Source organism: Drosophila montana, unplaced genomic scaffold (assembly GCF_035044405.1).
Source record: "Drosophila montana isolate Dmon_TW-CO22-7 unplaced genomic scaffold, ASM3504440v1 contig_3175_1, whole genome shotgun sequence".
In the NCBI taxonomy this organism is placed as follows: domain Eukaryota; kingdom Metazoa; phylum Arthropoda; class Insecta; order Diptera; family Drosophilidae; genus Drosophila; species Drosophila montana.
In genome coordinates, this window is record NW_026998052.1 from 486,098 (window position 1) to 511,539 (window position 25,442).

The 25,442-nt window shown below is 39.4% G+C and overlaps 1 protein-coding gene across 3 annotated transcripts in view; it reads left to right on the top strand.

The window, feature by feature from the left end:
• Eip63E (cyclin dependent kinase Eip63E) overlaps positions 1 to 25,442 on the top strand; it is a 133,910-nt gene that overhangs the window by 58,017 nt on the left and 50,451 nt on the right. For all 3 annotated transcript variants that reach the window (XM_064686152.1, XM_064686153.1, XM_064686155.1), the window contains exon 2: positions 1,649 to 1,726. In XM_064686152.1, coding sequence (XP_064542222.1) covers positions 1,649 to 1,726 — 78 coding nt within the window. The remainder of the gene's footprint in view (positions 1 to 1,648; positions 1,727 to 25,442) is intronic.

Consider the following 25,442-nt stretch of genomic DNA (forward strand, 5'->3'; position numbering starts at 1 on the left):
ATCCATAGTTTTGGCATGACTTTTTACAAAAAACTAAGAGAAATATTCGGAATCTTCTCTGAGCTGGTAGTTGGCACTTATTATGTTGTTTAAAAATATATGATGGTTATATAATATTTCTATAAAATAAATAAAAATAAAATATGTATGTTTAAACAATCATGAATTTTAGTTGTAGAATTTATTTAAAGATGACCTAAAAACCATCAAGCAGAAGAATCATTTAGTTTCGATAAAGTTACGCGAATTTGATATAAAAATGTGGGAAGTGCATATTGAGAGACTCCGTTATTCTACAAATCTTTAAATAATATACAAAAAAAACTAAATGGTAAATAAAGCTTATGAACAAAAAGGCAACCCACATGATCAAAATGCCATCAAGCATCAAAATCAGTTCAGAAATTAAAATTAAAATTTGGGAAGATAATATAACAAAAATCTTAAAATAGAAATACCAAAAAAAAAACATTAAACGATTTCTTAACAAAAAATTAAATTTGGTTCATAAAGAAAAAGGCAACCCACGGGCTAAATATCATCAAGCATAATATACTTAAAAGAAGAATGGGTTAAGTTTGAATAAAGTTATGAGAAATTAAAATTTGGCAAATGCATTTATAAAAGATACCAATATTCTGCTAGGTATTTAAGCTAATGAACAAAAAGTCATGCCACATAGAAAATTGGTTTAGATTAGACACATTTATATATTTTCGAATTCCAGAAGGAGCTTAAGTATACAACAGTTAAACAGTTATATCTATAATAAAAACAAATGTTGCAACTGCAATATCAAAAAAGAAAGAACATTCAATATGTTCGATAGTTTTGCAGCAGTTGATAAAAAACCAACTTTGTTCACTTTGCTAAACAACAATTTGATTGTGCTAGCTGCACACAGTTTGTTAAACATTGCTAACCAAATCATTATGCCAATCAGCAAAGCAACTAAACAGCAACAACAACAACGACAACAACAACGACTTAAACAGCTGATACAACAACTAAGCCCTATAAATATGTGGCGTAAAAACGTTGCCACAATTTGCATGGTTCACTGGACGCTGAAATAACTTTGTTAAATGTTATTATGCGACGGTCAACAACAACTAAAACAACAACTAAAACAATAAAAGCAGTGCATGTAATAACAACGGAATTACACAACTCAATTACGAGTACATAAGTGCCCCAATATGTATATATATGTATATATATATATATATATAGGAACTGCGGCCCCGCTGTAAATAAGAGAAGGCGCCTTCTGGCCCGCCCTTTCCGCTCTATAGAGCCCGTAGAGCCCCATCAGCGGAGAGTGCATTTCTATTTTGGAGTAGTTTTTCATTAGAATTTTACGATGTAAATTGGCTTTTCATTTGGAATTGTGCGTGTCGTTAAAGCTGTTGTCGCCCCTGCCCCTGCTCCTGTCCCTGTCCCTGTCCCTGCCCCTGCCGTGCCTCTCGCATGGGGTCAACCGTGTGGGGCTCCCCACTTATCTATTTATTATTATGGCACACCACGCTCCACTGATTTATGTTAATTTGTTATGTCAGCTTTCCATAAATAAACATCGGTTTCAATTTTATTAAACTAATCTTTTATGTTCATATATTAATGTTTTTACATTTTCGATTCATTTCAGGCGTCACAATGCGCGAGAAAAAAGGCGGCGCCCTGCAGAAGCTCAAAAAGAGGCTATCGCACAGCTTCGGCAGATTAAGTGAGTACCAAGTTATCGATAAATGTAAACGATATTTTATATATACATATATATAACTAACCTTTGCCAAAAGGGCACTTTAAACTTTGTCCACCCACCACAAATATTTATTAATTTTTCCAAAAAAAAAAAAAGAGCGAGAACAAACTTGAAACAAAGGCAAAACTACAATAAATCAGCAACAAAAGCTAACCATAAATGGGCTACGAAAAATAAGAGAAAACAGAGCACAGTAAAAAAATTATATAAAATAGCTGACAACAGAAGCACAGACCATAGTTGTATGTGGGTGCAGTTGACGTACAATGGATAAATATATATATATAAAGATATATATGTATATGATTTTTACAATGGCTACATAAAGTTGAGCGTTGCATTGGGCAATGAGAAAATGTCGCGCATGAATCATGCACAATAATAATTCTCAAGCTAAAGTTGAGAAACTGCGCTTTGCCAAGCACTTGAGCGTAGCGAAGAATAGCTAATAAATCAGATGAAAAGATTACCTTGGATACAATATTAAAAGCCTCTTAGCTATGCAAATCGTTTGCCATTTGACATTGGCAGTAAGTGCATTAGCCTAATGCGAATAATGCTTATAAGGTATCTGGCCTTAAAAAATAGTGCTTCCTCTTTTTGAAATGCAATTATTTTCTTAGCTAACGAGCCCCAACTTAGGCTCAGAAGAGTGCATTTGCTTTTTCGTTTCCTCTTTGTGTCGCATTCGTAAGCATTGCACAGGCTGCGCTTGGATATGTTTGAAAAGGAAAGTGAGCATTTCTTAAAGGTTTATTAACATATAAATAAATTTCGGCTTATATATTTTGTATATTTTAATTACGATGAGCATATTAACGTTTTGTCGTTTGTTTTTCTGATTTTTGTAGAATTTTGAGACCAATTTTTGCATGCTTAAAGCAAATGATACATTTTTATAAGACCTTATAAAGAGTCTTTCCTTTATTTAAATGAAATTAGTAAAAAGTAGCGTAGAAGCCCAAACTTACGCTCAGAAGAGCGCTTTTGCTTTTGTCGTTTCCTCTTTGTGTCGCATTCGTAACCGGAGCACTGGCTGCGCTTGGTTATGCTTAAATTACATTAACAGCAAAAAAAGAGAGCATTGCTCTAAGTTCAAATAACATATTTATAAATTCCAATTCATATTATTTATATTATTATTATTTGGAGCATATTTACGCTTGATCTTTTCTGATGAGTTTTGTAGAATTTTTAGCTCAATTTTGGCCCGCTTTAAGCACTAAAGATTAAACGCAAATGAGAAACTGCTAAAACTTGAACGCAATTTGAAAACTTTATTAGCTTCGCAGCAAGCCATAAACTGGCTTCAAAAGTTATGACAAAGTTCTCGCCGACTGTGGAAATTTGAATCTAGTTGCGAAAGTTTTTGCGTTAAACACATTTGCTGCACGTGAAGCGCTTTGATAGACTCGCAAAATAAAAGTTTATAAAACCAATAGACAATATTAGACAACTGACGACTACGACTAACAAAAAAGAAAAATAGAAAACCAAAAACGGAAAACGGAAAAAAAATACGGTGAGAATATTTTGAAATTTGCCCGCAGTTATTCACGGAGCTGTCAAAGCTGCCAACGCTGCGTCAAAAACAATTCAAACACACCGAAACGCAATGGCATCAATGCCAATGGGGTTTAAAAAAAAACACAAACTGCTGGTCACAATGAAAACTGAAAACTGCGTTCGGTTTGAGAGCAATTGAAAATAGAGAGGGCGAAAAAAAAAATGGAAAACAAATGTTTGCAGCGAAACAACAGAACTGTCAATGTTGAGTCATTTGCCAAAGCATTTAATGGTCAAACATTTGGGAACTGCATTTTGGAGCAGCAGCTCCCACAGCCCCAGCCTCAGCCTCAGCCAGGCATCTGTCCATGTTAATTGAATGCAGCAGCTGAAACTGACTGTGACTGACAGTTGGACAGACAGACCCAGCGGCAGACAGACAGACAGACAGTCAGCCAAAACGGAAGATGAAATAAATGGAATATAATCCAAAGTGTGCACGCTAATACGCCTGTTGCCCCCATATGCAATCCACTCTGCGGTGCGCTATTTGGGCGCCTTTGTGGGGCGAACATTGTGCATTTGGCTTTTTCAAATTCCATAGTTCTTGTTTAAGTACCCTGCGTCCATTGAGAATGATTAGAACTGGGTATAATGTATGTCAGGCAGGCAGGAAATATCGCCAAACGAGTATGTAGTATATTTTTGATCAAGACAACGACTTAAGTCGATATAGCTTTGCTTGTCTGTCTGATCGCAGAGAATAGGAACAAACAGTGTTCGTAATTTAAACGGAAAGCAAGGTGCTATGATTTTGACAAGTTCTTTTAAATCGATATACATATATCGATTTTTCTAGATTTTTTCAACATACATACATATATCTGAAATATTTGACATTTCTGGCAAATACAAATTAAACAGATCTCACTTTCTAATCTCATGCTTCCACTATATTCCTGTTTTGGAAATCGATAAATATCGATTTTCCAATGAATATAAAATAGTCAATACTTCCATTTCACTTAAATCGATAAATATCGATAGTTTTCCATAGGAGCCGGAGAATAAACATTTGGTATTTGTGGCAAATACACATTGAACAGATTTCACTTTATAAATAAACTCTCCTATAACTTCAATTTTTATAAAATCGATAAATATCGATTTTCCCCTTAATGTTCTTATCTGAGACTATAATAAGCTGCAGAATCGTAATTTGACATTTCTGGCACATACGTATTGAACCGATTTCACTTTATAAATTCATGATACAATTACTTTTGTTTTCTTGAAATCGATAAATATCGATATTTTCCTAAGGTTCTTCAACAATTGTCTAAGTTCATAGGAGCTAGCGTATCAAAATGCGGCATATCTAGTGAATACAAGCTTAACAGATTTTATGTAATAGATTATTCTTTCACAATTTATATTTCCTTAAAATCGATAAATATCGAAATTTCTGGAAGCATAAAAGCTAGCTAGCAAAGTTGAGGCTGAGCTCAGAACTTGGGGTACCTTCGAGCTGTGTACAGGATATCGTCTAGTCGAGCAGCTTCGAGTTTTGTTTGCCTTTTCATGTCATGCTTGGTTGGGGCGCCACTGTGATACCGTATAGCGAATAGTTGTTGACTCACCAAACCCGTTTCGGGTTGCGGCATGCGGCTAATTGTCTCTCAACGCCCACAATCCCATGTTTTTGTTGCTCCTCTCGATATTCGCGTTTCAGAAACAAGTTTTAGCTTTGTCTTCAAAAAAAAACCGCTTTATGTGCAGAGCATTATGTGATCAAAGAGCCAAACAGCTGTTGCCCGGTCGCAATTGAAAGAGACAGAGACTGGGTTAGTCAGCTATTCGATACGATGATAATGGGCAGCATTAGATTAGTGTTCAGTGTGACCATATTTGGCACGAAAATTGTGTATTTCTGAATAGATATTGATTGCCTAATATGCGTGTGAGGGCCAGCTTTGAATAAAATTCAAGTTTGCTTGAATGGGGCAATAAAACTGGCCAGTTTTTCCAGGCAAGCCGGACATGTGAATGCCCTACACTTGATAATACTCCAATGGGATAAGGTTAATATATACAGCTGATATTTTATTTCACAGTAATCGAATAATTCTAGATTATATCCTGATTGGTGATATGCTTGAAAAATTTGGGCTTCAAGTTCTTAAGTTATATATTAACTGGAAGAGCAAGCGAACAATTGGGACTACGAGCTGTTCAAAAATATCAAAAAATATATTGGTAAATAAATAAAAAACTAACCAACTTTACACACAACAATTTTATATATATATTTCCCTGCTCAATCAAGCATTAAACTCAGCTCATTTACTCGCTAACTTCTGAAGCATTCAAAATGTTTCGCTTTGTGCCTGGCAAACTGCATGACAAAGTGCCTGGTAACCAATATTTAAGTTTAGCTCCCAGCAAAGTTGGCCAACTGCTGTTCAGCTTCGCTCGTCTGTCACTCACAAAACCAACAAATTGTCTGTATATACATATATTTATTTGAAAATTGCAATTTCTTTTTATGCAACGACAACTCTGCGCGGCAGCGCCGTGACAACTCTATACGCCCCTTCACCGCACAAACAGGCGAGTTCTTTTCCCCGAGCTGCGTTTTTGGCAATTTCATTGTTATTTTCCACACGATTTTGTCTGTGAATGCAGCTCATAAATTTTGCAATTGAGAAACTATTTTGTACTACTTTTTTCTCCCTCTCTCTCTCTCTTTGAAAGGGGCTGCTGGGGGCGGGGCAGCTGCAGCCAAGTCGCCAAGTTGCTGCAACTTAAATGTTTTCTTTGCATTATTGAACAGTTGCAGCAACAGCTGCGGATGCGACTTGCTGCAAAGCAAAGCACAAGCAAAGAATGTCACACAAGTTGCAAGCAACTTCCATTTGGCAACTATTGTTGCTGTCTCCCTCTCTCTCTCTCTAGCTCTTGCTCTGTCAAGGCTATTGCAGAAGCCACCGGCAACAGTTGCAGCAACTTTGTTGTTGTTGTTGTTGTTGTCAGAGCTGCGTTTAACTATCGTTAATTGCTATTAGTTGTTGTTGTTGTTGCTCTTGTTACTCTTGTTGCATTTGTTGATGTTGCTGCTGCTTCAATTTCAACGGGTTTTCTTTCCAATTATGTACAAGCCCGACAAGCTCAACTGCTTCATTCGCTGGCAATAATAAAAGTTATGAAGTCATAAGCAGACTCGTCAAGGGGGCGCTAGGAGGGGGGGCCACTGCTTGTCAGGCATTAAGTAAATTGCATTAAGCTGAGCTGCGTATAGCTAACTATCCCGCCCCGCCCCGCCCCGTCTCGTCGCCTCTCCGCCGCTATCCATTTGCTGGGCGCATCAAGTGTCGCTCACGATTCCCGCAACATAACCAGAACCTGAATCAAAAGTGTTGTCTGGACTCAGACTTTTCTGGCGTCGGGTTCTTGTTCTTGACTTTAATCTATGTTTTAATGGGTAGAGAGGTTATCTTCATTTTGTCAGGGAATGTGTAACACCTAGTTAATATGCTTTTCAAAAGTATATATATTCCTTCCAGCAGTCGAGTCGAAATGCCAATAAGAACTAGAATCTCTTCCTTGAAGCTTGACATCTTAGAAACATTCTCTATATTTTAAACACCACAACTATTTTTCCACAAATTTTTGAAAATCGCAAAAAAAAAAAAGACAAAATTAATAAAAAAAACATGTTTCGTTTTGAAAAAAATAAATGAATATAAAATAATATGAATTTCAAAAAATATTTTTGATAATATATTTTTTTTTTGTAGAACAATTTTTTGTTCAACTGCAAACCAATTTTTTTATGTTCCTTACTTTCTATTTATAGGGTATTTAAACTTCGGTCAGCCAAAGATAGGTATTTGTGTCTAGTTTTTCATTTTTCTTTTTGTTGCTTTTAACTTTATGATACCGGCACATTCCAGAAGTCTCATTCTTCCGCTTGTTGTTGACGGGTTCTTTGAGAGCTTGCTGGGTGGAAAAGTGTTGAGCTGTGAGTTCTGTAAAAATGGTTGACATGAAGCTGTTAAATTCCATAAAACTATTAAACTAATTGCCTCAGTCAACTATCAAGACACACACATTTAAGTTTGCAACAAATCGGATTTGTGCAATTTATTCAACAGAAAGACGACAACCAAGCGACACTTATGCCCGTCTCCGGGGGCAACTCTTGAGTTATCAATGCGATTGTTGATTCTTCACTTTTGTTGTGTAAATATTTAATGGAGCGTTGTTTTTTTGTTGGCTGCTTTTTGCGAACTGTCAGCGATATCAGAGGGGATGTCATTGTATAGTCGCCTCTTTGTGGAACTGATACACTTGGACTCTGTGCGCTTGTCATAATCCTTTTTGATAACATTTGATGTCACAAGCCATGGCCAAACACTCGACGTTGTCTATGGCTTGAACCCTTGACAGCGACGGGTCTGCCGCCTGTCCCGGGCAGCACTTGATAACTTTACACTTGATGGCCCAGCTCCAGCTCCTCTTCCTCCTCCTCCCTGAAGCTGCTGTTGCTGCTGCTGCTACCTCTATTTGCTGTAGCTACTCAAAGCGCGATAAGCAGCTAATGGCCTCTTACACTTCCTACTCTCTATCTCTCTCTCTCTCTTTCTCTCTTTCTCTCTACATTCTCTGTCTCTTTCTCTGCACACAAACTGCCCGCATTTGTGATTGTGTGTGTCCAGAGCCGAGTCCATTCAATTGACTGCCTCCGTTTAGGTCGCCCACTATCAACACACACACACAAACACACACATACACAGATACACACACACTCACACACAGAGATATCGCGCATCGCATCATGTGTCGGCTTCATTGTATTTGCTCTCTGATTTGTGTAGAGAAAAAGCAGCAGCTGTGCTCCCCTCCCACCCCTTAACCTTTACCCCCTCACCATATATACATCTCTATACATATATATAGTGAAATCCGCTTAATATGCCCGGCCCATTGATATGAGTTTCTTTAGCAGCAGCAGCTCCTCTTTTATCTGCCTTCATTTCATCCGTAATACGTGGCGTATGAGTAATCGCACGCAAACGACCTTTCGCAGTGCATAAAATGAAAACCTTGTACTTGTATATAGATTCATGGCTGGAAATCATGAAACTTAAATGTTTAGCACCAAAAAATCATTAAGCAAAGGAGGTTTTTTTTCTTTTTGTGCAACTTCCCGCTGCAAGCGCTGAAATAAATATAATCTGAGAGGTGCGAGCGATGTTTTTATTACAAATTTGAGTAATTTACGCAAGTTGTCTGTGCGAACTTTGAAGTGTGTTTCTTTTTATAAAACAGATGTGAAGATAGAAAGCCATGCGAAAGAGAAGTGCGCACAAAGGTAATAGATACAAAGATACAAGATACATGGATACTCTTTGCATGCAGGCAAAATGTATACAAGCTGAACTCTATGTAGATCAGGGAAATGGAAGGTCACAAGATTGTAATTAAATTTCATTTAGTTGACAGCTTGAAGTGCTATTTGAGGAACGGAATATCCCAAATGCCTTTAAGATTGGAGAGATATGAAGAGGAATAGTCATAGTAAATAGGATTAGTTCCAGCTACTCGATTTGAATGTGTTCTTATTACATTTCATATACAAATTCTACAAATTGCACTGCCTTTGGTTAGGTTTGAACTATGTTATAATAGTGTATTATAATATAATATATCATGTTATATAATTATCTTATTAATTATAAGATACTAATTTGATCTGTTGAATTCAGATATATATAAGAATCTTTTGACTGGAACTATAGACAATAAAATTATTCAAGATTTAATTTTGCCAAGTTGAGGCGGCCAAAACCTGTCACTTAATATAAGTGTATACTACTTCTAATATAAGTAGTAAATTTATCCTTCAAAGAGTGAGTAGTTCCTTACTTTATATATTTTTAAATTTACCCTGCACAGAATCTATAGTTTCTCACTTTCTTATCCTATACAGAATCAGTCGTTCCTCTCTTTAGATATATTTTTTCAGAGATTTCAATAGGGGTTTCTTTGATTAAATTCCACTGTACCCCCCCTTAGCCAATCCCTGCTGTTTGTCTATTCCACTCCACATTTAGCTCTTTACAGTTACCTAACAGTTGCCTTCATTGAGTGTCTTTTCCTCAGCTGTTTTATCAATTCACTTACTGCATTTACTTCTCCTTTTCTTCCCAAACTTTTCTTATTGTTGTTATCTGTACTCAGTTCTCACATGTAAATATATCCCATGGCGCATGTCAATTTAACTACATATATATGCACATATGTGCTCCCCTCCCCTCCCCCCCTCCCCTCTCCCAGTCACTATCATTGACTGTCTATAAACATTTTGCTGATTGTCTATTATCTGCTGCCCGTCCTTCTCTCCCTCTCTCCCTTGCTCTCATCTGTTTACTTTCTTTTTACATACTTATTATTTCAGCGTGTGGCATTGTGAATGACAGGCTGAGGCTTCTGCTGCATGTTCGATAATTTGTTTTTAAACGGCATGTGTTGCCCATTGTTGTTGTTGTTGTAGCTGTTAAGCTGTTGTCAAACGAGCCAGCGTTACAGGTACACACATTACATCAGTGTGTGTGTACGTGTGTGTGTGTTTGTGCTTGAGAAAAAAGCAAAGTTTTCTTCTGCCTCGCGCCCATTTGGCAAGCGAAGCGTCAACGTTGCCTGGAACGTGCCCTGAATGCGAGCAGTTAACAGACCGTCACACACACACACAAAGACACACACGCACACACTCACACTCTCTCGCTGTTTGGCTTTTTATATTTGCTGGCTGGCAGCTCACAATAATAAAAGCGTTTTAAGTGAAATTCACTGCCTCAACCGTAAATCGTAAAATTCAGTTTTCAATGTTTTTGCTTTTATTGTTTTGGCTTTTGTTGGTTTGGCTTTTTTTTTTTGTTTTCTTTCTTGTGTTGGCTTTTACTCTATTTGCTGTTTGGCTTTGGTCTTGTTTGGCTGTCCGTGTTGTTAGCGGCAATATTTCTTGTGTTTTATTGCAACAAAACTACTTACAAATACATTTAAGCGCAAATCCGCAGCGGAACGCGTTCAGAATTGAATTAGTTTGTCTGTCGTCTCTAGTTGGCAGCCCCTTTCATCTCCCTGCCCCCCACCATCCCATTTCGCTGCCCACACTCGCTGCACAGTTTGAGAGCAATTTAACAATTAGCTGCGAACCGTCCAACAATTTAAACGGCAAATTCTTCAGCGTCATCGTCTGCGCGTCGACGTCGTCGTCGCCAGTCTGTCTCGCGTTTTTGCTAGCCTTCGCACTCTATCTTCTCCTTTCGCTCTCACCTCATGTGCGCCTCGCTCTTACTCTTTCTAGCATCTTCTGCTGATGCTGCTGCCGATGCCGTTCAATGACACGCTGCCTCTGCCTCAGCTGCTGCTGCTCTTCAGTTGGCTTCTCTGCTTCCTCCATCGCGCTCTCTCCCCCCACTCTTTTAGTGCAGCGTTGCAGTTTTCAATTGCTTTTCTGCTGTTTATTTATTGTTTATCTATGTCTCTTTCCATTTGCATTGTTTATTTTCGGTGGCTTATGCCGCGTTGTCGATCAGACTCATGCGCTCTTCCGCTGCCTCCGCTCCGCTGCCTCGCTCTTGCCGATTATTATGTTTTTTGCATGCAAAGTGCATTGCCAACAGCAGCAGCGAGCGATAAACAGCGAAACAGGCAGACAGAGAGACGGAAAGGCAGACAGACAGCCAGCGCATAAACAAGGCGCAAGGCACAGGCCAACTGCAGAGGCGGATAAGGAGGAGTTCTGGTCGGTTGGCGAGTGAGGAGAGGGGGGAGAGAAGGGAACGGCAGCAGCCAACAAAGAGTGTAAACAGCGACAACCGCAAAAGGCTTTTCGCATTTTAATAGAAATGTGATTCGTCTTGTCTTCCACTCGCTCTCCCTCTCCCTCTCGCTACATCTTTTTCTGTTGCTAACTCGCCAGCTGCACACCAGAACTGAAGTCTTATTGTTATACTCTTTGCTTCAGCTGAAGCACTGCAAAACTATTGTTCGGTTTGTGTCGATGATGGGGCCGGGCTGGTGGAATTGAAATTGGAATATTGAAGTACAGTTAAATGACTATAATGTTATAATAATGTAAGGGAATGCATGCTGCAAGTAATTGAACTCTATGTGAATGAGATCTAGAGAAAACATTTCTTTAACCCAAAAAATAAATATGCATAAGCCTGAAGATTCGATTTTGTGAGTTGATAATCTTTCAAGGGCGAAAGCTAATAAAAGTAGTATTCAAATGTAATAGTACATATAATATAATATGATATAAAATTTAATATAATATTATAGGATCATAATATGGTCTGAAAACAATTTTATATGCGTTTATTGAAGAATCGATGGGACAGTGAGGATCAATATTATATATTGATGTGGAATAAAGTATAATGTAGAAAAAAAAATAATACATAAAATAGGCACAGATTTCTAGTGAATATTGAAGAAGCATACAATTTGAAAATATTAAGAAAAAAGTATTTAAATTAGCCTTAGATTTCTATTTAGAAGAAAATTATCTAACTAAGGATGTGTACAATATACAAGATATTTATCAAAGAAAACAAGACAAAAGTAAAAATTATCATAACAATATATTGTAAAATTGTTTATAGAGTATATATGTTATCTTATATGCAAAACTTTTTATCTTGTCTAGTATTTTCTACATTTTTTTTCTCGATCTCTCCCACCCATTGTCATCGATTGTCTATTATCATTCCGTGTGTTTGAGCGCGTGACTTTGAAAGTCGCTTTTCATATGCATAAATAGACACACACACACACACACTCACAGCTATATGCACACACATTTGTCTAGCACAGGGCGAATTTCGCTTTGCATTTACCACAGCATTTTCCAGGCTTTTCCGACTTTGGCTTGTCAATGCGCGCGGCGAGCAAATAACAACAAAATATTATGCTACGTGATTTGCAACAGCATTTGGCGCTTGAATGAATGCTGATTGCATTCTGACTTTCTGAAGCTGAGTTTGGGATTTCTGGATTTTGGCATAATATAGATGTCGACTGTACATGTGTGTGTGTGTGTGTTTGTGTGTGTGTGGGCGGTAAATTGGACTGGCATTTGGTTAGCCTCTCCCAGTTGCCGCATTGGTGCGCCCACTTGCTGCCATAAAAGGCGTAAACATTTAATTTCCATGTGCCAGTTGCCCAGAGGGTGTAGGGGAAGGGAGAGGAAGGGGTTTGCCAACAAATGCAAAACAAACCAAGTGTTAAATATTTGACATGGGCATGACGACAACGACAACAACGACGAAAATTTGTAGCAAGCAGGCCCCAAGGCAAAAACTCAGCTGCATTTCCTGACAGCCAACAACATGAGAAGTAATGCAAACTGTGTGTGCGTGTGTGTTAGTGTGTGCTGTGTGTGTGTGGAGTGCCAAGCGAGGCGTCTTCCGCTAATGACTTTTGCTTGCCTGCCTGCCAACCTGCCTGGCAACCTGCCTGGCAACCTGCCTGCCGCCCCCAACTCCCTGTGGCACTTCATTATTTCGAGCTGCTGCCGTGTTGAATTCTTCTTGGGGCTGCGTAGCCTCCTTAAATGGTTCAAGGTGTTGACTTTGTAGCACAAACTAAGTGAGGACACACACACACACACACACTCACACACACACATACTCGCATATGCATATGTATTTGTGTTTAGGTGCCTACAACACCTGCACCAGCTGCTGTCCTGTTAATGGCTTCCGTCCGCCCTTTCCCTGTAGTGGGCACATTGTCTGTCATGCCGTAAAATGATTTCCGTCATGCACTCAAAGTACCCCACTCCCCCCACTTGCTATCTCTATGTGTGACATGACACCCACCCATATTCCGGGCAGTCAGCACGGTTTCGTGCATTTTCACTTGGGCCTTGCTTCAATTCCTTTCACATGTCTTTGCACTTGACACTCTTCACTCTTGGGTGGGCCGCCTTTTGCAGTCTATCTGCAGTTTGAGCTGCACAGTTTTAATTACAGTTTGGCAAGCATTGTTATGGCCAGGTAACCATTGTTACAGCCGCTTTGTCAGACTCTCATATTTCACGTTGCCCCCTCTGTCTCTGGCTACTTTTATTTAGCCTTTTTCCACAATTTACAGCCGTTGGCCATTGTCTCGCTTGTTAAAGCAGGCCCCAACCATTTCGTATTGCTCTGTAATCCTAGACGGGTGTGATACAGGGTATAATAGGGTTGTATTAAACAGGTGGAGAGGGATTTTCTACTGCCTTAACGATCGCAAAAAGCGCGAGGGCAACGGCCAGCACATTTGTTTTCCCACTGACACTTTATTTAGATCAATTTCATATCACAATTATGATAAGAAACCTAGAAAAATTGGTTAGAAATTGATCTATATTCTCATCTTTATTAGTTCTGTATACATATTGTTCGCATTATTTATTAATTTACAATTTACAAACATGTCTTCAACATGGAGTCTAGCTTGTTTTATTTATTTACTATTATTTCATAGTTATGTCATATTTAAGTCTTTCCCTTTTTTAATATTTTCGACTATAATATTAAAGCCAAGTATATTTAAGTTTTTTACACAGTATCTCCTGATCAAAATAAACTCGAACCTGTATTTTTTTTTTAAATTTTTTATTATGAATAAATTATATTACAGTGTTCACTTTATTCGACTCTTTTTTCAAATCCAATTATTTCAAGACTTGCTACGTGGCATTTACTAGTCGAGCAGACTCTCCAAAGTAGTCTCCAACTTGTTTTATTTATCAATATTTTATAGTTGAATCCTATTATTTTATATTTTCGACTATAAAAACTGAAATGAAGTCTGAGTACTTTCAAACTTGTTACGCGGTATCTGCTAGTCGAGCAGTCTCTTCAATTAGCCTCCTATTTGTATTATTCGCTTTTATTCTATTGTGTTGGGTGTGTGTGTGTGTGTTGTGTGTGTTTGTTCTGTCTTGCTGAGCTTCCTGCGCTGCTGCAAATGTTTGCTTGGCTGCTCTTCGCTTAAGATGAGCACTGCCACGCCCACATTTTGTATGGCAAACAGCCAGACTGTTGGCCATAATAAACCACGAGCCGCGCATACCAAACGTCTACAATTACCGTTGTATATCTCAGTTTTTCTTCGCCTCCAACAACAACAGACAAACAAACTGAGAAAACCGCAAAAAAAAAAAACAAATATATAAAAGTAGAAAAAGCGAAAAACTTGTGCAGTTTTTCTTGTACTCGGAAGCGGCTACTTTCGAACGAGGGGTCACGTTAAAGAGTGGGTACTGTGGCTGCAGCTCCACCTGCAAATTGAAAATTATTTTCCATTTAGTTTTCATGGCAATATTCAAAATGCTTTCTACCCGCTTCCAGTGCACAGGGTCAGCCCGAAAAATTGTGAAAATGTTTGCCAACATGTTTGAGGAAATGCCCGGCGCGAATCCAAGTGGAAATAATGGTCATCAGAATTTAGATTGGCCATTATCTTCAATGCCTTTCTCTTACGGCTCGCTGCCAGGGGCTGGCTGGAATTTGAAAAATAGTAATATAAACTTTTGCTGCCCATGCGATACACGTATTTAGTTTTAATGCCAGAACATAACGAGTGTTAACTAAACCGTAAACTGTAACCTCGACAAATTTGCATTTGCCAGGCATTATGTAAATCTTGAATTATTATTTGACAAAATAAATAATCCACATTCATTTTTTTTTGCTTAAACATTTTTCTTGTATTGCTCTTGAAATTTAAATGATAAATGAAATTAAGCATTAAAAGAATTGCCCTTGAAATTCTCAAAGGGATTAACCAGAAAAATTAACAAAGGGGAGAAGTTTGTAAAGAACTACAAACAAAAACAGCTCAGTCAAGTGCAACAGGCAGTTTTTTTCTGCCACTTTGTGGCTCATTAAAACATGATAAAAAAAAAGATGAAAGTGGCGCATGGTTTTATAATCCGCTGTAAAAGCTGCTAAGCTGATGATTCAGTTTCATTTACAATTAGCTTCCCCCATATGTTCTGCCTGCGCACTCTTCAAGCTTCAATTAGCTCATGACTCAGCGCCTCTCTACGCGCTTCTCAGCGCTAATGATGTGTGTGCTTTGGTTGGCGCCTCCCTACCCGCTTCTCAGCACAATTGATGTGCCTGCTTTTGTCAGCGTCTCCCTACGCGCTTCTCAGTACAAATTAAGTGTTTGCTATGCTTAGCGCCTCTCTACCCGCTTCTCAGCACAATTGATGTGCCTGCTTTGGTCAGCCCATAGCCAATTGTCAGATCATTCACAGCTCTGCGGCTGGCTCGCTTATTATGTCCATGCCCGGCGTCTCGGCTGTGTTCAGTTTATTTGCGAGCGAATAAACAAATGATTGACTGAATGTTGCCCAAATGCAAATGAGAAGCGCGTATTGTGGACAAGAGCCTTCTCCTTCGCCTTCTTCTTGCCACAACAAGAAGCCCCAAAGGAGAGCGAAACATACAATTTTTGGTCGGAGATTGCGCTGCTGCTGCTGCTGCTGCTGCATATCGATGAGCTTTGTTCTCGTCGGCATTGTGTTAAGGCCAACGCATCAGCCTGATGGGCAGCCGAAGCTCGAACTGGAGGCGCGGCGGCAGTCGGTTGTTTTGATGAGGGTCTGCTGATGGCGCTGGCAAATATTGACACAGACAACAAGGACGCAAACTATGCAATTCAGCGACCGCAAACCACTTGACTGACTTTTGTTGCAAATTATTATCATTATTATTATTATTATGATCATGATTGTTATTACGAGTGCGGCGACTCGAATTTGCATAGCCAGGTGAGTTCCCAGGATGGCTTCACAAACGGGCATTGCATTTCAATGACAATATTCTCCCGAGTCGACGAGTCCATTGCACTATCCCCCACTCTCTCCCCCTCTCTCTCTCTCCCTCTCAAGCTCTCCTTCTCGAGTTTGACTCGCATTTGGCTGCCTGTCGGGTCGTTGTGATTTTGATTTGATTACATTAGTTGGCAGCGTCGTCTGCTTGCCGCCGGGCTATCCATTTTAAAGTTCATTTACTTACCACACACACCCAACCGCCCCCTCTCCCCTCTCCCTTCGCCTCCCCTCCCTTCGACATCCTCGCCAGTGGTTACACTTCCGGCCGTGTTATTTACTCAAGTGCGGGATTTCTAGTTCGTTTGTCAACTACTCTGCTGCGGCTTCTGCTCCTGGAGACAGTTGCCACCTGCCACGCCCACTTCGCTAGATTCTCGACTGTCTCACTTTTCTCCACTTTTCTCAGTTACCTTAGCGCACTCGAGAGTTGATTTGTTTCTTCATTTTTCCTACTGACTGTTTCGACAAGTTCTTATTTTAGTTCGTCTCGGGTTTTGTCTTTTGTATCTTTCTATCTTTGTATCTGTATCTCTGTATCTGTATCTGTGTATCTCGTAGGTAGCCTCGCGCGCTTTTCGGCACTTACACAAAATTTGCAAGTCATAAACAAGTTTTTGCTTTTTACCTTACCTGCGTTTCCCATTCGCTTATTGCTGCGTTTTTTTCTCTAGCTTTTTATTTTTTGTTTGTATCTTTATTTTATTTGGCTTTTAAGAGGTTTTTTGCTTTTGTTTTGTTTTTTTTATTTTCCTTTTGCATGATTTGTGGCTTTTTGTTTTTCTTCGCAATGAAGTCATAAATTCTGAATTACTCAAAACTGAAAAGTTTCAGGAAGTTTAGTTTTTTTTTCTTCGGTTTTTGTTTTCATTTTTGTTTCAAGTTGAGGCTGGCAAATGAGCTCATTACGAGTGCGTTTGTATTTGGCTTTGGGCCTCTTGACTGCTGTGAATTATGCGAGTTAATCAAATTGCTGCGGATTAGGCTTATAAGGAAGTTTAGCGCACTTCAAATTTCCAGCTAGCTGTGAGTGCGAACAAAAAACTTCGACAAATGAGAAACAAATGAAATTCAGCTGCCACGAGCTTGTTTACATGTCAGCTTAAGCCAAGAACTCTGACGAGCTTTAATGTTAACTATTAATAATAATAAATATGTTGATTAGACTAAGTCCACGCAAAGTAAGATGGGGGACAATATTTAAATAATAAATAAATATACATATTAATATTCTCTTCGCATAACGTGGAAAATTACGACTTATTTCTAAATAGGATATTTGAGAGTACCATTTTAATATGAATTTTGACCCAAAATCATGTTTCCAATCTTAAGTGAGTTTGGGTCTTTGCTTTGGATTATCTTAAGTTTCCAACAGAAAGTCAGTTTCAAGTAGTTGAACATAGAGCTGACTCTTCCAACAGCTGAACGCGAAAACTTCAATAAACGCAAGATTAGCAAGATTAAAAAGTAAAATAAAATAATTCGATATCATAATTTTAAAAAATAATATTATTAATTCTATGTCCTACTACGAACAAGTTTTCGCACTTGCATTATTTATATTGGGCTAAAAGATCATTTTATTTTTAGACAAAGTATCCTCTCCTATTTTTAAAATATTCTCACGGCTTCTTCTTTTGAAGATATTGCTTCCATTTCCTTGCCCCACCCATCCCCATTGCTCTGCCCGTGCAACACTTAGTCGAAAACATGGGCATACCAAGATATATATCTATACATTTTTTATAGGTCGATTTATCATTAAAATTGAGAACCGCGACAAAAAAAAAAACAGAACACTGATTGTCACTTTGGTTGACAGCGAGTGTCGAGTGTCTTGAAGACACGAAGACATGTATTTCACCTATGTTTTTGGTATCGAAACGGTCGAGAGTCGCAACTCATTTGCCTGAGTGCTTTCCGTTGTTTGCCTGCAAGTAATTTGCAGAAAAAGAAAATAAAGGAAAATCTATATATATATATACATATATATTTGTATGGAACCGGGCAAGTTGAATGCGCGACGTCCTTGAGCCTGGGGAACCGCAACAAAAATAAACAAAGACAAATAATGTTAAAAATAAACAAAACTGGGCGGCCATCAATCAAACTGCGACTGCGGCTAGTCCGCAGAGGCAAGCTAGTGGGCGTGGCAGCGTATATAGCCCATCTTTAGACAGCTGTTGGCTGTCCCTATTACGAGCAGGCATTGTTCCGTTCAATGCCAGCGACTGGGAAGTACGTCAGGTGTGTGCCACAAGCCACCTACTGCCTCTTCCTGTTGTTGTTGTCGCCAAATAAGCATATGACTCATGGCTTGCAGTGTCCGTCCTGCTGGCTGCTCCGTTTACTTAGCCATTAATAATGAAAAGCAAACAGAACACGCGCTCTAAAATGTTGTAGTCGACTTTTGGGCGCTATGGCAATACCACTTAAAAATAGCTAAAAGCAAACAAAAGGCGCAACGAAGGGATGGGGATGGGGATGGGGATAGGGATGGGTTAGGGTCGGTCGAGCCACTTGTAAAGTTTGTGTTGTTACCAATTACGTACCGAGGCAGGGCTTGCCTTTTTTTTTTTTTTTTTGCTTGCATAACGTAAATTGTCATTCGCAAATATTGCACATACGCTCAGTTGAGCTTTGCAGCTTGCTGCATGCCACCCAATTGGGGCAACTATTCCCAGAGGACACGCAGTTGACAATTTGTATAAAAGGATGCAGTCAGCGTATGTTGCACAAACTGCATGCTGCCACACACTCCAGACTCTAGAGTCGACAAACAAAAAAAATACATAAATCCCAGACTCTGATGATGCCTCGCCTCAATGATTGCGCAACATTAGTGTTGCGCGTCCTCGTCGTCGTCTGATGCGTTGTTGTTGTTGCACATTCGGCGAGTATTTGCTGTTGACCCAAGGGGCATATGCACTATGCCAAGCAATTGGCACGGCTGTTAATAGTCGAAATTGGTCTGAGCTCAACCAGAATTTAAATAACACATGTATATTGTATTTCAATTTAACTTTTAGGAACATTATAAATATTTATGCCACATAATTGTTCTTAACAAAAAACGGTTAATGAAAAATATGTAGGTTTAACGGAGCAAATAAAACAATACGGATAAAACGGAGCAAATTAAAACCCCATTTCCACTCAATTGTCAGTCATTCAATCGAATATCAATCAGACTAACTATCTCAATCATCCTGTCGATTAATCGATCAATCAATCAAGAAAACAATCAGTTTGTCAATCAATAAGTTAGTCAATCGGTCAGTCCGTCAATCAATCATTCAAGCATCAGTCAGTTGATCAATCATTGAGTCAATCAAGCTATGTATCAGCCATCAGTTAGTCAATCAGTCGGTCAATTAGGTAATCGATCAATCAATCAGCAAGTTAGTCACCAGTCTGTCAATCAGTCAGCCAAGCAGCCAATGAAGCAATCAATCAGTTAATCAGGTTGTTAATCAGTCAGTCATCAAAAAAAGTTGATCAACAATTCATCTAATTAGTAAAGCAGTCTGTCAGTAGATCAATCAGTTAGTCAGTCAATCATTTACGAAAGAGATTTAAATACTTTGGCCATTCATTTTGTTTTAACTTGCGAAAGACTATTAAATCTTAACATTTAATAATAAACGAGATTCTTTTTAATTTTACAGTTTTCTTTAGGTTTTTGAGAATTTATAGACCAACAAATACGCCTTTGGGCACTTCTTTCTCAGTAAAAGCAGTCAAAAGTCAAGAATTTGCAGCTATAATATTGAGTTACCTTTTAAAGTAGACTTTATTCAAATGAAAATTGCTTTAAAAATTCTGAAAATTTATTTAAGTTTAATATGATAAGAGCATAAAGTCGTCGTGTTTTCACTTGAATTTCCTTTTCCATACACATTTTTGTTTTGTTTTTCTATTCATTCTTGTTTTATTTTTGGCTTCTTTTTTTTTGCTGCTGCTGCTGCTGTTATGCAAGCAGGACTTGTATGCAGCTCATTTTTGCCACTAGTTATGCAACAGCAGTGATTTGTCTGGGGCTTATACAAATACCCCCCGGACCCGCCCCTTTCCCTGCCACAACACACACACACACACACTCTACATCCTTGTCTGCCTTTTGCCAGTTAGAGTTATGTCTTAAGCCAAACAATGTCAACTGTTTTTGTTTTTGTTTTTTTTTTGCCCGAACAAAAATCTCTTGACATTTTCCAGCGAATTTTTGTGTGTAATTTTTTGCGCTTAGATATTTTTACTGCGTCGTTGTTTTGGCCTTGGTAATTTAATATACCTTCTTCTTCTATTACGTTTTCTTTTATTTTTCTGCTACTAAACTAATAAATTTTGCATAGTTTGCTTTTTAGCGCGAAATGCCAGCGTGGGAATTTCAATTTGCTGCGGCACGTGGTCGTCTGCGCTCTGTAATTGACTTTGCATATCTTGCCACATATATCTATGTACATATATGTATATATGGATATATATCCATGCACATATCGATTAGCTGCCTTGTCTGGGCCGTGCATTTTGCAGCGCCTTCACTTTTGACCAGCTTGTCTAAGCCCGCATGTGTCAACTGTCAACTGTAGTTCGTGGTTGCGTGGGGCCGGGAGGGGGGGGGGGGGGGGTACCAAAAAGTTTTCTAAAAGCTTTGGCCTTCAAAGCGGCAAAGAACTCTCTGCACTAAAATCCGAACGCACCTTTGACAAAATAAAAAGAAAAAACCTGCTGGGGGCGTTTTTCGCATGCATTTTTAATGCGAAAGGGCAAAAATAAAAAATAAAATAAAAACTTGCAGCAAACAACTCAAGACGAACAAGTCCGTGAGGGGGGGGAGGGGTGTGTGTGTGGCAGGTGTGGTGCAAATGTGGCCGTTTGTGTGTGTGTGTGTGTGTGTGTGTGTGTGTGTGTGTGTGGCAGGCGCCGCTGTTGCGTACCGCGTGCTCTGCTAAGCTGACGCAATGCGACAGTTTTAGTTTTAGTTTTAGTTGAGAGCCCTTTTGACCACTGACTGCTAAAAAAATAAATTAAAAAAAAGCACGCCACGCAAATTGAATTGCTTTTGAGAGCACCCACACACACACACACTAACGCACACACACACGCACACCCACCCCCCTACACACACACACACACACACACGCTCTAGTTCACACACACAACCGCCGCTGCTGGAAGTAATCGCTTCCGGTTGATTTTGCGCCAATTATGTCAAATAAAATTGTTATTGCCGACGGCCCGCCCGCTAGGAGTACAAATCAAATTCAATGACAACCCTGGCAATCTTGTTAACCCTTCAAATAGAATTCACAACGCATCGAAATCAAAAAAACCCGTTGACGATTCCCAGCGGAGCAAAAATTGCGAATTTCCACGACAATTGCTGTTGTGCATTTTAATACCCTAAAACCATTGAAACAGTGTGAGTTAAGGGGCATCCGGTTTTTGAGTAAGTGTATATAACATGTAGAAGATAGCATCTCCGAGCTCATAAGTATATATTCTCTTGATCAGAATGAAGAGCTAAGTCGATCTAGACATGCTCGTCCGTCCGAATATGAATAACAGACGCTAGAAAAGCTAAAAACTTTAGAATTCTTACGATATCTCCTTCCATTTCCATAATATCGATCAAATTGGATTTGAAGATGTGGTTTTTCATGCAGATATCGAAATTTTAAGAACGTTTAAGTTTTATAGTCGATATCTTCTCTTTTTAAATGTTATACATAAAAATCAATTTTAAGATGTTGTTTTGTAAGCATAACTCGAACATTTTAAGAGCCAGATGCACAAAATTTGGTATGTAGGCAGATTAGAATATATTTCATTTTTTGGATACCTCTCCACATTTCACCCAAAATAGATAAAAACTAATAGACCCTAAGGTAGAGCCTTGCCTTTGGTATATATTCATACTTCGTTATACCTTATTTAAGCTCGGAAAATTTCGAAAAGATCGGACTGCAAAGACCGAAGTTTTTAAAGAATTAAAGAATGGATATCCCATACAAAGTGTGAGTGAGGGGCTACGCGTAGAATAAGCACAGAGTATCTGCTAGTCGGGCACGCTTGCTCGTTTTATTTGAGCCGCTTTTTCTGTCCTCTTCTCGGAGTTGTGTTAAAGGAAATTCTTGGCTGACATACGATTTAACTAATTGTCAGGGCGACGCATCACTGGCGACTCCTGCCGCTGCTCGAGCCGCGTCTAATTGAAACATTAACTGTTGAAAAACGGCAGCAATTTTTGTTGCATAAAAGATTTAAATTCATTTGAGGCCCGCGGGGCACAGGGCGCGCAGCAACTGACAAGCTCTCGAACTCTAAAGCAACGCCCGCCTCAAAGGAAGCACTCAATTTATGCAAATCTCATGTAAATCTGTTGAGACTCCGAGCACGGGGCAGGCCATGGGGCAGGAGGCAATGCGAGGCACTCAAGTTGCAAGCAGAATTGTCATCGCTGAGGGGTGTTGTGTGTTAAGGGGCAGGGGCGAGTGGAGAGGTAGGGGAAGTGGCACGGCTGAGTATACAGCTTAGAATGATGGTAAATGTTAGCGAATGACGACGACGCTTCGCAGATCTGAATGCCAATTTGAATGTGCGTTAAATGGCAATTTACAGTTTGAGAGCAACTGGCGTAGCAGCCAACACAGCGGCATATGTAAACCGAAAAAAAAGAAGCAGAAAATAATGGCGCGACCATAAAAAATAATGAGGCGCAACGGGGAAGATGAGGCTACGCGCCTTGCCCTGAAAATCAAAGCAGAAACATAGATAACAAAGCGATTTTTGGGCATAGACAAACGTCATTAATTGAACTTTGCCCTTAGATATCAGCCAGAGAGCAAGTTAATGCTTCGATTGGTAAAATAAATTTCCTGATTAAAGATGAAACTCAAAGAAATTTAAGTGCGCAAAGGTTCTTAAAGCAGACAACAGAAATTTGAGCAAATGGGGATTACAAATTAGGCGCTATAAGAAAAGTTGTTGAAATATTAAACTAAAGGGAGCTAAAGGAATAAATGTTAAGTTTAAACCTAAAAGATTCTAAAAATGTTATAGGGTTGTCAATAATTATTTTTAAAGTAATATTTAGCATTTGATATGATATACTAGAGAGTTAATCATATCCCAAAATTCCACTCCAATTTTGCATATATGAAGAATTGAAGAACAAGATCTGCTTTATTCGAAACTTATCAGTGAAATAGAAAGAAAGACATGTGCTAGATATATTTTGGAACTGAGTCTGATCGAAAAACTTCAAATGATAAAAAATATGGTAGAAGATATGGATATTGAGTATGATATGCTAAAGAAATTAATGATTGGATTCAAGTTTCAGACAGTATACACACTTTTTCTGTCTCTCTCCTTCTGCCTGTCATCTGCCTTTATCGCTTTCTCTTTCTCTCTCTCTTTCTGTCTGACTCTTATAGTCTTTTTATCTCTTTATGCCCCTCGATATCTCTTTCTCTCACTTCCTCATTTAAACCCTATCAAAAACAAGATCCTAAACTTGAATATAATTCTCGTTCTTGCTGAGAAGAAAGTTTGGCAAACAGCAATACTACAATGGAGTTTGATGCATTCGATTTATGAAACTCTGATAGAAAAGCCTTGAAATAATTTCCATAAAGCCAAAAACAAATTCTGACTGTTGACATATTTAAGAAATTCCTTAACCCTCGCAAACCATGTTTTTTTTGAAGCACTGCCTCATTGGCTGATTTTCACGCATCGCTGGCTGCATTTGAAGTGCAGTAGGTAACCAAAAATGCGAAAAAAAGTGGCAACAGCTCAGAAATAAAAGCAAGCAAAATTTCACGACCCCTCGACCAGCTTTAAGCCCCAGGTGTAATGGGAAAGAGTATTGTGCGCCGCCTATACCCTATGCCCGCTGTGTGGCGCTTAGCGAGGGTTGCTCCAGCATCGGGATGATGGCCGCTAATGGAGCCGGGCAGCTGCTTCGTTTGCGTTCAAAGTGCAGACACGTGCCGCATTGAACTCTCCGGACTGTGGACGGTACAGTGCTGGCCAAAAATATTGCATACTGTTGCGGCTTCAAGTTGTCGTCGCTGCTGTAAGTGGGTGGACGGGTGTGTATGGAAGGAAGGGGTGGGGAGGGGGGGCAACGCACCGTGCCGAATTTGCATGGCTGCACAGGCAGCGGAAAGCAACAACCACCCAAACCACCCAACCACCCTGGGCAAGCCAGCCAAACGGCGCATACATCATCCAAAATATGCACAACCACCCAGTTGAGCCCGAGCCGAGCCCAAGCTCTGGACGCTATCACAAGCTGCCACACGTTGGCATTGCAACATTTTCCAGTCATGTTATGTAAACTCTGCTTCTTCTTGTTGTTGTTTTTGTTGCTGCTGCTGTTGCTTATCAGCGCACGTTGCCAGCCACCTTTGGGGGTTGTTTAGCATTTTAGGGGTTGGCCTGCAATCGATATGCGTCTGACAAAAAACCAACAAAAACAAAAAAAAAAAAGAAAACTGTAAAGCCCGCGCTCTGCTTTGAGTCCCAACACGTTTGCGGTAGGCACAAATTCTTTGACCAGCGGGCCCCAACTGGACCTCAGACCCCCAGAAAGTCCGCTCCAAGTGCAGCGCCTAAGTTACCCCCGAGTTAAGCACTCGATAAGCGCGCTCGAGTTTATTTTTATGATTTTCGTAGGTCTCGTTGTCGTTGTCGTTGTCGTTGCCCTTGACAGCCATTCATGTTGTGTTTTCTTCGTTTTTCTTCTGCTCTCTCTCTTTGTTTTCCTGTTGTTCCCGGGAAAATTGTCGCCAACGCAATATTTGCCTGGTGTATTTGATTTGACACTTGTTTTCTTTTTTTTTTTTGTTTCGTTTATTTTGGGGCCCAGCTCAGGTTTCCCGTTTTTGCATTTGTTTATCGACGACGCGCAGCCTGCGCATTTTCTAATTTTAAACCAATTAAAGTTGTCAAAGTTGCAACTTTCTGGCTGACGAGCTAATCCGGGGCCAAACCAGCCCCGGAACTTGGAGCGGCACATATTTATTTTCATTAAAGATGCCAAAGTTTTAAATTTCATTTGCACAAAATTTGCTTGTGTTTACATTGTGTGTGCGTGTGTGTGTGAGTGCGTGTGCGTGTGCGTGTGTCTTGTACTCGAAAAAGGAAAAGCGCTGGAAATTCAATTTTCTGCTGCCCCATGGGTGGCCTGATTGATGGGCTGCACCCTGGTTCAGTTTAAACATGAATATATGTAGATGGCCAAAGTTTTCTCAACTG